This window comes from Cynoglossus semilaevis, chromosome 17 (genome assembly GCF_000523025.1).
Source record: "Cynoglossus semilaevis isolate Cse_v1.0 chromosome 17, Cse_v1.0, whole genome shotgun sequence".
Lineage (NCBI taxonomy): Eukaryota > Metazoa > Chordata > Actinopteri > Pleuronectiformes > Cynoglossidae > Cynoglossus > Cynoglossus semilaevis.
The window spans coordinates 6,804,396-6,816,745 of NC_024323.1; the positions used below are offsets into that span (position 1 = coordinate 6,804,396).

Consider the following 12,350-nt stretch of genomic DNA (forward strand, 5'->3'; position numbering starts at 1 on the left):
TTCAATGCTTCGCTGCACACACACACACGGGACGGCAGCCAATAGAAAAGCACCGCTCTCTATAACTCATTTTGGGCCACACAAAGATTTTCTTTTCCTCTCACTCGCTGCCTATACAGTTGTATTTTTTTTTTACTCGCTGCCTATACAGTTGTATTTTTTATTTTTTTCTACTCCTACTCGTCGTCTTGTATTTATTACCACCAGACACCAGAAATACCATTTTGGCTTAGCGCCTCTAATGTCTGATCAGCTGATGTTTGGGTTCGCTCCTGGACAGCATGTGTACGACTGTGAACACACTCTTTAGATGCTTCTATAGCAGCTCGTCTTGTTATGTAAGGAGAGGCACCGAGGTGATTATCCCGTGCACTTTGTCTCCCATAATGCACTCAGCGTTCACTCCGTGACCCTGAGCTGAGCAGCTTGGTTGACTTAGCGGTAACCCTTGACCTTGAACATCCACATTCAGCTATATTTCTTTTTCCCAGCAGAGAATCTCCATGTCACACACACACACAAGAAAAACTAAACTGAAAATGAAATTACGTTAATATGTTTTCTTGCTGTATTTACCTATTGTTGAAGATGTGTTTTGTTTATGTTTTCTTGCTGTATTTACCTATTGTAGAAGATGTGTTTTGTTTTTTTTCAGTTTTGTTGCTTTATTTATATTTTCCTCCCCAGACTCCAGCAATTGCGACAGCCTGAATAACAGAGACCGACTTATTAAGTAACAGTTATTAGTTCAGAGCGAGCTCTGCCGTTCATTACCTTTTTATGAGGTTCCACTCTGTATAACATTTAGTGTAAAAAAGTCACTGTTAAACAGTTATTAAAAAGACAAAGGTGGGAAACCCAGACCACGTTGATTAGGGTCATGAAGGCTTGTGGGACACGAACACTTGGCTTCAGCCGCTTTATATAAAAACGCTGAGTACATTTTAGCTACAGCACTGGAGGAGGCCATTATTTCAGGGGCCATAAACCTGACTGTGCTGATGGAAACAATAGTCCAGAGTAATGGACCAGCCAGCCTTAAGTCTGTCATCTGCTCCTGGACCTCTGTAACAATTCTATTCAGCCACCACGTACCACGGCAGTCATTCAGAGCTGTGTGCTTTGGCCGAACCGCCAAGCCGTAGTTTTATTATAGTACCACCCTGAGATTATTACAGTGCTCCACTTCTCCAGCGAGCAGCCATGTGTTTAGACTGACCACTGCCGAGAGCCGGGCCTGGGAATCTGCTGCATTTATAGACATCACCTCATTTGCCTCATTGTTCCCATTGAACCGACCAAGGCTTGAATTAAAGCTGCAGCCACAGCAGCTTTTCAGATCAGGCTACAGGTTGTAGTCGCGTTTGCCTGATATGTGTTGTATGTGAAAGTGAAAGTATTCTCTTAGGACTATCAACCAAGTACAAGTTCTGATTAATCACAGGGTAGCTATTGATTAATGCCGATTAATCGAGATAAATCAACATTCCTAAATAGTAAGTGTCAATAAAAATATGCAAAAGTATAATTCAAGGTTTACTCTACGTCTTGGCGGTGACTGGTGGAGAGCAGGAGAGTTGCACTTGTCTCCTTTGCGATTCATTTCCTGACATATTCATATACTTACTGCCCTGCGCTCAGTGTGGCTGGTCTGACACAAGTCAGGCGTCTAAACGGAGGTTGTAGCCTCCACAAATGCATGCTGGGAGTAAAGATGGTATTATGGACATAATGAGCTGGGGTGAAACCACAGTGTTGGCTGTTCCACTGGTGTACACTTGTTAACTCATGCTCTTGTACCCTCCCTGTCATCCCTGGTACCCCGCTGTCCTCCCGACTCCACAGTGCCAGACTCTGCCAAGCTCGACCCAGCCCCTCCTCCTCCCCCCATCAGCCCCAGTGCCACCCCACCTGTAGCCCCTAGCAGTGGCAATGGCAAGCGCACTTCCTCCGGAGGTCAGCAGCAGTCAACCCAGCAGCCCCAGCAGCGCTACCCGTCCAGAGAGGTGCCCCCTCGCTTCCGCCAGCAGGAGCACAAGCAGCTGTTGAAGAGGGGTCAGCCCCTGCCCCCTGGAAGTCCGCTTCTGGCTGCCACGGCACGTCCCTGCCCCACTGAACCTTCAGCAGCCGAAGCCATACACTCCTGCTCCTCCTCTTCCTCCACAGCCAGCCTTCCTACAGGTGAGCACTGTGACTGTAACTTTCATTTTGTTGTGCACCGCTGGTCGGTGTTATAGTTAATAGTCAATTCATTTAAAACTAAGGCTCCATGCGTGAGCTCATTTTTGTGCAGTTAATTGAAGATGCACAAGTTGTGCACTTTTCCTCAAGACACTACTGTATATGTTTCCTGCTGGAGTGTAGGGTTATACACAGCAGCACTTTACATTTTTAAATTTGCTTGAGGGTTTGAGTAAATTAAAGAAAAGGATTTGTAGCAGCAGCCAGAAGATTGAGTCCAAACACAGTCAGATTACAGTTTGTTTTTTTGAAATGACTTCCACAGAAGTTTTGAAGATTTGGTCACCCCAAAAGAAAGATTTTGGACCTTTCAGTACAGAAGGTCAAACCTTTGTCTCAGAAACTATTCCTTTTGCAGATTTTTTTCCCCGCATTTAGTTTCGGAGCCTGATCAGTTACAAAGAAATATCTGTGTTTGTGAATGTTGAGAGGATATCAATCAAACGGACACTACACCTGCCAAGTGGTCCACTTTACATCATAAAGTAGCGTGTGGGTGTACAACAGATTGATTACATTGGTAATGCATCAGTTTCCACCACCCGTCCTTGTTAATGCCTTTTTAATGGCAGTGGGACATTTGAATAAGCGTCACTGCTCGCTCTCTTTCTGGTGTTTTTGACCGCACGCTGTATATGTTTAGCAGTGCAAATCCATCCCAGGTGCTTCCAGGGAATTGGAGTCTACAGGGGCAGAGGGTGGAGCGTAAACACAGCTGGCTATCTGGAAGTATTTGCTGTCCTTCAGCCCACTGTGTCATGGTAAAGCCGGCTGTTGTGTCCTTTTTATACAATGATGTTCTGCTCTCTGATGATCCTGATCAAAACAGTCATGCAGTTAATACAAATTTTACCCACCTCGTAGCACTCTATGAATACATCTCCGTCACCATAGTGATGAGATGTTTATCCTGCCTTCATCGTCTCCACCTCCGCCTCCTCCTCTTCCTCCTTCCATCATCCTCCTACTCTTCTTCAAACTTTGCTGACCAGCTCCCCGGTGTTTCCTGTTTTAGAGGAGGAGCAGAATGGAGCCTGCTAGTTGGCTGTGCTCCTCCGTAGGCCTGACCTGGCACTGATAGAAAGAAAGTGAGGAGGAAAGAAAGAAAGGAGGAGAGAGCCTGCGTGGCAGAGGTCCAGTACTGTGGGCTGGAGTGACTCATGGTTTACGGTAAAAGCTGCTGTTTCCTCCGCCCCTCGCTGGCTGCTCTGCTTAGTTTTTCTTTGCATCTGAATGATTATATTTTGACATGCAGACAGCAGGACCTTCAGGACAGACAGACAGATAAGAGTCTGCTCTGGGTGTTTCACATCTTTTCATTCTGCTGATTTTATTTACTGACCTGGAAAACTGTTCTTCACATCCTTCATGTATCTGTTGTAGCATCTGGTTTTTGTTGTACAGTATACAGTTTACATTCACAGGCAGACCACCAACGATAACTCACTGACCCCAGATCTGATTTCCTCTCTCCCCCTTTATTCATCACCGACAATGGTTAACGGGTAGAACACACTAGTCACTAGTCACTGGTAGTAGTGTTTGAATTATGCTGATTAATATATATACTGTATGTACAGTATATATATTAACTTGACCCTGACCTGGACATGACCATAATGACATTAGTTTTTGAAACTAATAGAATATAATTTCTTAATGTAAGGTCACGTATTGCTGTTGTACCAGTCAAATACTACTAAAGAAATGTATTTCTGAAATGTGTGCACCATGCAGAGGAGAGTCACACCATGGTGACCAGACTGTTGGACATCTCACAGATGTATTACAGCAACTAAGAGCAAAATAATCTACTTCTAAAACTGCAGCACATGGTACTTTTCAATCAGAGAAGTCATAAATGATGAAAACAGATGTGACCCAGTGGTAAACCTACATCTGTTAATCATTCCTACATTAGCTTAGTTTATTAAATAGTTTATAGAATTCCAAATAAGGTCAATTTTTTTCGGCCATTTCATTGATGTTAAAAAGTACAGATTTTGAAAGTGTTCCAGCTTTTCTGGACCTGTCGGTGACGGTCCTGTAGTCATGTATTATTTTATTGTGTTGGTAATACCCCTTTAGATTTATATTAGTCCTCTCTGCATTGTTCTGCTTTCTCCTTTTAAGGGCCATAAAGTAATGATCAAGGTTTTATGTGCCATAAAAGCAGCCACCAAATAAACCCCTCCAGTACAAACTGCCTTCATCACATAACTGAGCTCCTCCAGTGGAGATCAGACGGCGAACGCAGACCAAACTCGATTTGCTTTTTTTCGTCCCGCTGCAGTAAACGAGCGGAGGGAATCCCCTCAAAGAGGACTGGGACGTCTCGTAATGTGATTAAACATCGGCGCTCTCTCAACCACAAATGTTCGCTGCTTGATCTCTCTTTCAGTCTCTCCACGCTGGCTCCGAGCCTCTGCTCCTCTTGACGCTTTCTGCTGCGCACGCTGTTCTCTGATGCACATGTAATCACCTCCTCCACCTCCACTATGTCAACACCTCACTTCACACATACCCTCAGTGGCCCCCGGGGGCAGCTGGGATTATTCCGCCTGCACAAACTGAATGTTTGTCAACTCGTTATTGTTTCCATTATTGAAGCTCTCCCACAGTGTTGCCTTTTGGTGGGTCAACAGTCCATATCCCATGGCTCTTTCATGTAGTGGGGGCATGAGACAGTTGGCTATTTTCAGACTGGCATGCTGGAGGAAGCCCTTGACCTGGTTTATCCCAGAGGAAGAAATGAAAGCGGATACTCTGTGATAAACATGACATCGAGGTTACCTTTTTAACAGCATGTAAACCCCCCTACTTCCCCCCCCCCCATATCCCCACCAGATATTTTTAAAGACACATAACAAAGGAGTTGCAGAGACAGCGTCCGGAGATGCTGGACGTTTTAATTTCTTTATTCCATATTATATACATATTTCCACTGAGTGCCTGTGTCATTTGTGCATATTTGCTAACAGCATAACCAACAAAAGCTGCTGCAGGCTGCGTGTCCTCATCTGTTTCTGTGTACGCTTGATAGCAGTTGGCAGATTCTCCTACCCAACTGTCACCAGACCAGTGCTGCGAAAGCTGCTCCAACCCAGCTCCGCTCAGGTCTAGCTTCACTAAAGCCCAGCTTTCCTTAAATCCAACTTCACTCGACAAAACACTTTTTTTAAAATCTAAGATTTTTTTTTTTTACTGCTGAAACATTTACTAGTTTTAGTAAAGAAAAAAAAAGTTGACCACCACTGTCCCCAGAACCACTGACCTATGTATGTGAAGTCAGGCAGATTCCAATGTTCCATTCACATGGACAACACTTGACAAAAGAATACAACATTTTCTTGAGTGAATGCACAGGTTTAAGTTTAACAAAAACCCAAGTTTTAGTAAAGGTGGTCACCACAGCAGTGGTCACCACAGCGATTTGGTAAAGACCTCTCTGGCTGCCTGGGTCCACTTACTTATTGTCGGTGGTCACCTGACTCTTTAGCAGACGATGTGAATCTTTGAACTTGGTAACATTTTCTAACAATCTCATAGTTGTGTGTCCACCTTCGTCCAGGAACAGTTCCCCTCGACAACAAAGAGCTAAACTGACGGTCAAAGAAGAAGATCTCCAGAAATACTGATACAATCTCGACATCTTTGTGTTGGTGTGTGTTCATGCCTGTTGGAGAGGCCCATCCGTTTGGCTGGCAGCATGCGTTGTCAGCAGTGTACCATCCACTCTCCCTCAGGGACTTCATTAATCCAGACTTAGTCCAGCTGAGACCCACGCAGCTCTTTTAGATCACTTCTTCCTCCTTCTTTATCTCTCAGTTTCAATCTCAGTTTTTTATTTGCGTTTAACAAATGAAAACGTCTTCGACCATGACAAGGACGGTGGCCCAAGCTGAATTGTTTTTGGAACCTTTGTTGGAGTCAAAGACGGCCAACTGGCAATCTCTTAATCTCTCAACATTTTAACTGCCCACGGGTAATTTGGCCAGCTCTCCCTGAGCAATTTTGCTCTTAATGTCTCTTGTGCTTTCTTTGTAACTACATGAGTCTCATTAAAAAAAAGGGCACAAATGTTTTGTTTCTACCTGGTTTTGACAGCACCATAGAAGGCCTTTAAAAATAGCAACTTCTTGGAAAACTCATTAACACCCAGATGTACCTTTTTTTGTTCTTTTATCTTGTTCTTTTGAACAACTTCCAGTTTGTTTTTTTTATGTGACTAAATCAGGTTGTATATTTTGCCATTTTTTCTTTGTACGCAAATGAAATATCACTAATTAGTGATCGTGCAGCCGGTCCTCTCCCTTTAATTGTTCAATAGGTTCATTAAATTTTAATAGGGCTTTTGTTGTCAGAGCAACATCAACATGAAATGGCTGAAAATTGGGATTCAAAGATCGAGAAACGTTTATAAATAAACTAAACTAATATAATAAATAAACTAATATAGAATCTGGTCATTTTATTGCAATACTAGTGGAGGAGTTACTATTCTGACCAATACTGCCAATTCTTCTAATCTTGCCTCTTTCATCCTTTTACCACTAACTCCATGCTCGTTCATAAAAGTGTTGTAGGGATGGAGGAACGGACAAACGAAGCTCTCTCCTGACGCTGTTATCGTTTAGGACGTATGCTGTGTGTCCTCTCTGTTTGCCAACATGTTGCACGCAAACAGAACATCGAGTGTCGTCTCTACATGTGTACATTTACACATGAATGAACGCGCGTCCATCTCGTAGCACATCATGACCTCACCACATGTCAGGTCTTCACAGCGGAGAGGCACGGGGGCTGAACCTGGCTTATAAAGGGACTCTGTTCTCTACCAAACATTGACTTATTGTGTTGTCTGGTGGGCGTAGGGATCATTTGTAAACAATACAAGCCTTGATCCAAACAGATGCTTTTCTCTCTTTTTTGCCAAGCTCCCATACCGTCATCCAAACACGCTCCAGCATTAACTGCCCCGCTCCCTACCCTCGACACCAAGACTCTGTCTCAGACCAGGTCACATCTCTCTGTGTAACACGTTGTGACCAGAGCCATGTAAACCTTTTCTGGGCCCTGTGTCCAAGCAGGGATCGCCCCATTTTCAACATGCAGTCAGATCTTACAAAACAGAATCATATCTTGTGCTTGTTATTATGTAAATGTATGCATTTGAAAAATGTCACGACAGCCTTGTAGCAGTTGTGGCTGGATCTTTCTGGGGTTTTCTCATTCTTTATCCTTCTCGCTCTAGCCTGCTGCTGCTGATCATTGTTGGCGACAGAGCTAAATGCAGATGGAGGAGTTTGGGCTAAATATTTAATAGTTTTGAAAGGTGAAAAGATGCAGGGATGGAGGAACTAGAGGACCTAATGCCTTATCAGTGTATAATGAAAATCTCCACTCATTAGCCATGAAGGAATCCCTCACCTTGGTTGTAATAAGAATATTATAATATAAGAATTTATATGCCTCCCTCCTAACCCATAAAAACACACATTCACACACCAGCCTTTTTTCTCCGTCCTTTTCCAGAGAGGGTGATGGAGAGAATATCCTCTGTTAGAATTGGACTAGAACACGGTATAAATTAGGCTGGAGATGGGTAATAAATAGAAGCAAGGAAACCCAGCCAGAGCAGTGTTGGTGGGAGGGATGGAGCATGAGGGGTGAGGAAGGAAAGGGTGGGGGGGTGGAGGGGGGTGTCTCATGCCGCGCAAGAGCTGTGCAACTTCTTGGCAGCACTTCAGAAATGAGCCTCAGAAGCTTGGCGAGTCGAGCAGACATATTGAGACAAGGATGGCTGCTGCGTTGCACAAAACCTAGCTCCTAACAGGATGGTTGGGAGGCACCTCTCCATGGGATTTTACACACTTCTTTTTTTTCCCTTGTGTTTTTCCTCTCTCCTCTGCCTCTTCTGTTGCTTTGGTGGCTTGGTTGTGTTACATACTCTGTGCTCGATCACTTTTGAACGTTGAAGCTGCAGCCACTGTGCGTTGTGGACCCGCAGTGTTGAGTTTTGGGCTTGTTTAATTTTTGCAACCGAGACATGCTCGCTGTAAAACCTGGAGATACAGACGGTAGCTCACAGCCTTTTTGGCTCCAATTCAGGACTGAGAAAATGGCGGTCTTACACTGCTCAGTAGAGTGACGCTACAGAACGACAACGCTGTGTGTGTCAGAAACACAGTGCCCTGTTTTCCCTCTGCTCTCCCACTGCTCTCTCTCTCTCTCTCTCTCTCTCTCTCTCTCTCTCTCTCCTGCTCGCTTTTTACTTTAGCTGCAAGCAGGGCAATTTCAAGCGCTGTTGCCGTTCATTCTGTGTGTGCGGACTCATCATGCACGTCGAGGGACACAGTGCATGCACCGGGATGTTGTAGCGGTGTCAGGATGGTCAGTGCATAGTCCTACCCTGGTGCACCTAGACCACCGTGATGCCTGGTGTAATGTCGAGCAGTGAGAGTAAAAGTGGAAACATCACTTGGGGTTTTGTACGAGGCAGGTTTTTGTGAATGAGTGGAGATTGTTTGTGCAGAGGTTGTAACAACAAAGTGTAAATAGTCATTTAAAAATGACACTGAAACACAAAAAAAGTGGATCCACCAATGTGGACCCAATGTGAAACAGAAGGGAAAGCAACAATGATTTTCTAAAATAAATTTAAGTATTGTTTGCACAAGATGTTTTAAGAACGGTTTAAATTGGACTTTTGTTTACATTAAGGCTCATTCATGTCTATTTGCATCTCATGTACGTCACACTCCTCTAAGCACTACCTTTGTTTACATCCTCATCATAAGATCTCACTGATGTTCTTTTGATTTTCTCTTCTCCCTGACAGACTTGCCCCCACAAAGCAGCCAGGGAGCCCAGTATGATAGTCCCCTCTGGGGACACCTGCCAGCCAACAGGAGTGCCACAAGTGCTGCTTCTTCTTCCCGTGTCACAGGCTGGGATCAACTGATTATCGACCAGAAGGACACAGAGGCTTGGCCTTCCATTACACTCAGCCAGAGCCAGACGCTTCTCGGAGGATGCCCTTTGGATACTGACATTGGTCAGTTGACCTCCAGCAGCAGTACTAATTGCAGTTACAGTACAGTGACTATGGCCACAGGGGCCAATAGCCAGACAGGACATTTTCCTGGCAACCACGTTATCAACAAGGCCAACAGTGGACCCAATCCTGCCAGTCACACTGGAACCAACATGCTGTCCGGCCAGGTCGCCGCCAACCGCAGCTGGGGCTCTGGTGCTGGACCTTCCAATTGCAACCCTCAGTCCTTAGTAGGAAATGAAGGGAAACGTGACACTTCAGTCACAGGAGTAAGCAGCAGGGCCTGGGGCTCTTCCTCATCATCTTCCACGAATTTAAACTTGAACCTAAACCCTAATGCCAACCCTTCTGCCTGGCCCATGTTGGGTCACGATGGAGGTGGCACAGGGGGAGGCAGCTCAGGGGGAGCCAACACCATTTCACCACCTCAACCTACACCAAACCTCTGTAATCTGCCTGGTCCTACATCATCCCAGACCAGCACCTGTACCGGAGCCAACACTAACAGCACTTCCTCGGGGATAAGCAGCGCCTGGGGTAATATTATGTCCTCTGACGCATCAGAGTCACACCCCTCCTCATCCACGAATGTGTCTTTTAGCTCAGAACCTCAAAACCTTAAAACTGATGGACCAAATCACACTAATAAGCAGGAACCCCCCAGCCCAATCCACAGTCTGCCTGCTTGGGGTAATGCATCTGCAGGCCTGGGTTCCATGGGCCAGCCTACAAAAGGGGTCCCACAGGTCAATGGAGATGATGGTGGTAAAGTTTGGGGTAACAATGGTGAATCAAAGCCACCTTCATCTAAGGATGGATCTGCCTGGGAGTCTGGCTGGAGTCAAGGAACAGGTGGACCAGGAAACTCTGGAGGTTGGGGTGATCATTCTGGTGGAGATTGGGGAAAGCAGCACAGTGAGGAAGCCAAAGGTGGCTGGGACGCCCCTAGCTCCCCTCTACAAGATTCCCAGAATAGCCCTTGGAATAGAGCTGTGAGCACAGCAGCTGCCAGTGAAGGGAGCAGTGACAGCAGAGAAGGACAACCTCCATGCAGAGACCACTCAACTAAAGATAATCCAACTCCACTACTGCCAGCCCAGGATCTTGATCCCAGAGTACTTTGCAACACTGGCTGGGGACAGACCCCTGTGCGCCAGCACACCTCCTGGGATATGGAAGATACTAAACGTAAAAATGATGTAAGCACTGAATCTTGGGGCTCTGCCCCAACCAATCCAAACGGTGCCCAGGGGATATCCAAAAGAGACAACATGGGTCTCGCTCAGAGGACTGACTCTGGGAGTAAAACTGATGTGCCAGGTTCTCAGGGTGCTTCAGGTTGGGGTGGAAACATGGCAGCAACAAACCCACCAAATCCTGGTTGGGGAGATCCTCCCAACCACATCAAACCCCCAGGGACTTCCAGTGGTTGGGGTAACCCTACAGCAGGAAGCAGTGTTCCCAGTGCACCCAAAATTGGTAGCCAGTCCTGGGGAGAGGAGAAGTCCAGCGGTTGGGAAGATTCTCACATGAAGGCACCATCACAGGGATGGGGCAACACTGAACAACACAAAACATCACAAAGCTGGAGCAACAGTGGTGGGAGCAATAACTCAGGTGACTGGGGAGAACCAGAAGACAACAAAAAAACCCCCACCAACCCTGCCTGGGAGGGAGATGCTAGTGGCTGGAAGGAAAACCCACGTGGCTGGGGACAACCTCCCTCAGCATCAGTGACGTCTGGGACAGGAGGAAATGGTGGTTGGGGAGAGACTGTTTCACAGCGCCCTAGTGCCCCCCCTCAAGGTTGGGGTGGAAAGCCTCAAGATTGTCCCAATAATAGTGGCGGGAATATGGGTTCTTGGGCTGGTTCTGGCTCAGTAAAACAAAGTGGAGGTTGGGGTGGCAATAAACAGGAGGGTATCCCCGAGTCTACAGGATGGGAAGAGCCCTCCCCAACTTCAATAAGACGTAAGATGGAAATAGATGATGGGACTTCAGCCTGGGGTGACCCTGGTACCTACAACAAGTCGGTTAATCTGTGGGACAGGAACAATCCAGGGATGTCCCAACCTAAAGTTACCAGTGGAGGCAATAATCCCGCAGGTCCCAACAACAACCACATTCACTCTCACAATCACCCATACCATGGGCCACCTGCACCTGTACAGAACCATAACCAAAACACTCAAAACCCAGGCTCCAGCAGTGGACCTATAGATCCTGTTGTGCAACATCAGCCTGGCCCACCTCACAACAGGAGTCCCTTGATTGGTCAAGGTAGGCAAATGTTTTTGTCTAATTTTGTAACATATTAATCATTTTAATCCACAGTAGATTCAGTTTAGTCCAACATAAAAACTGAAATAGCAGCTGAGTCTTGTCTGTTAAAGAAGATCTTGCGCGTGGCTTTCTTCAATTCCTGCGAGTATATCAGTGTTGTGGTCAACCAAGCAGACCAGGGTTTAATACTGATTAATAAATTGTGAATTGTAACTAGAATGTCATTATATTTTATTAAAACTCTTAAAACGCCATATTTTATTTTTCGTCACGGGGGGATGCTGCAGGACTAATTTATCTTCTCTAACAGCACGGTAGACCATCTGTCCACATTTGAAAATAACTAATAAATATATCACGTTTCTAAAAAAGAAGTCCCTATTGAACAATTAAAAGCACGTCCTGTCTAGGATAGATTTTTTAAATTTATTTTGTTCAATCTCCATAAATGTCACGTGTATAATTATATAATCACAGCTGTTTTGCTTTTTTTGGGTTTTCATGTAATCAACCATTGATGAGTTAATCAGTGATGACCTTGTCCTAACACGAGGCTCCTCACATTTCACAACACTGCTCATGGCTGGTTGGATCCCCCTGGAAACCCCTCATGGGGTACCCAAAGGAAGCAGAAGAATGCTGTTTACAAAGTGGCTTGTGAAAATAGCAATTCACCACAAACTGTTTGAAACGGGTCGGAAGCGTGTGATTAGATGGTAGCAGCCATCTGTCAGTAGTTGAAGAGAGTGGGAGGTGGTGCAGGCCTTGA

The 12,350-nt window shown here is 45.5% G+C and overlaps 1 protein-coding gene across 5 annotated transcripts in view; it reads left to right on the top strand.

Moving 5' to 3' along the window:
* The window catches only part of tnrc6c1 (trinucleotide repeat containing adaptor 6C1), a 32,930-nt gene that overhangs the window by 7,989 nt on the left and 12,591 nt on the right, over positions 1-12,350 (top strand). For 4 of the 5 annotated variants that reach the window (XM_025064218.1, XM_017040632.2, XM_017040633.2 and 1 more), the window contains 2 exons: positions 1,846-2,181; positions 9,083-11,578. In XM_025064218.1, coding sequence (XP_024919986.1) covers positions 1,846-2,181; positions 9,083-11,578 — 2,832 coding nt within the window. Of the gene's footprint in view, positions 1-1,845; positions 2,182-7,925; positions 8,104-9,082; positions 11,579-12,350 lie in introns of those variants that run through there. The other variant, XM_025064219.1, reaches the window with a different exon arrangement.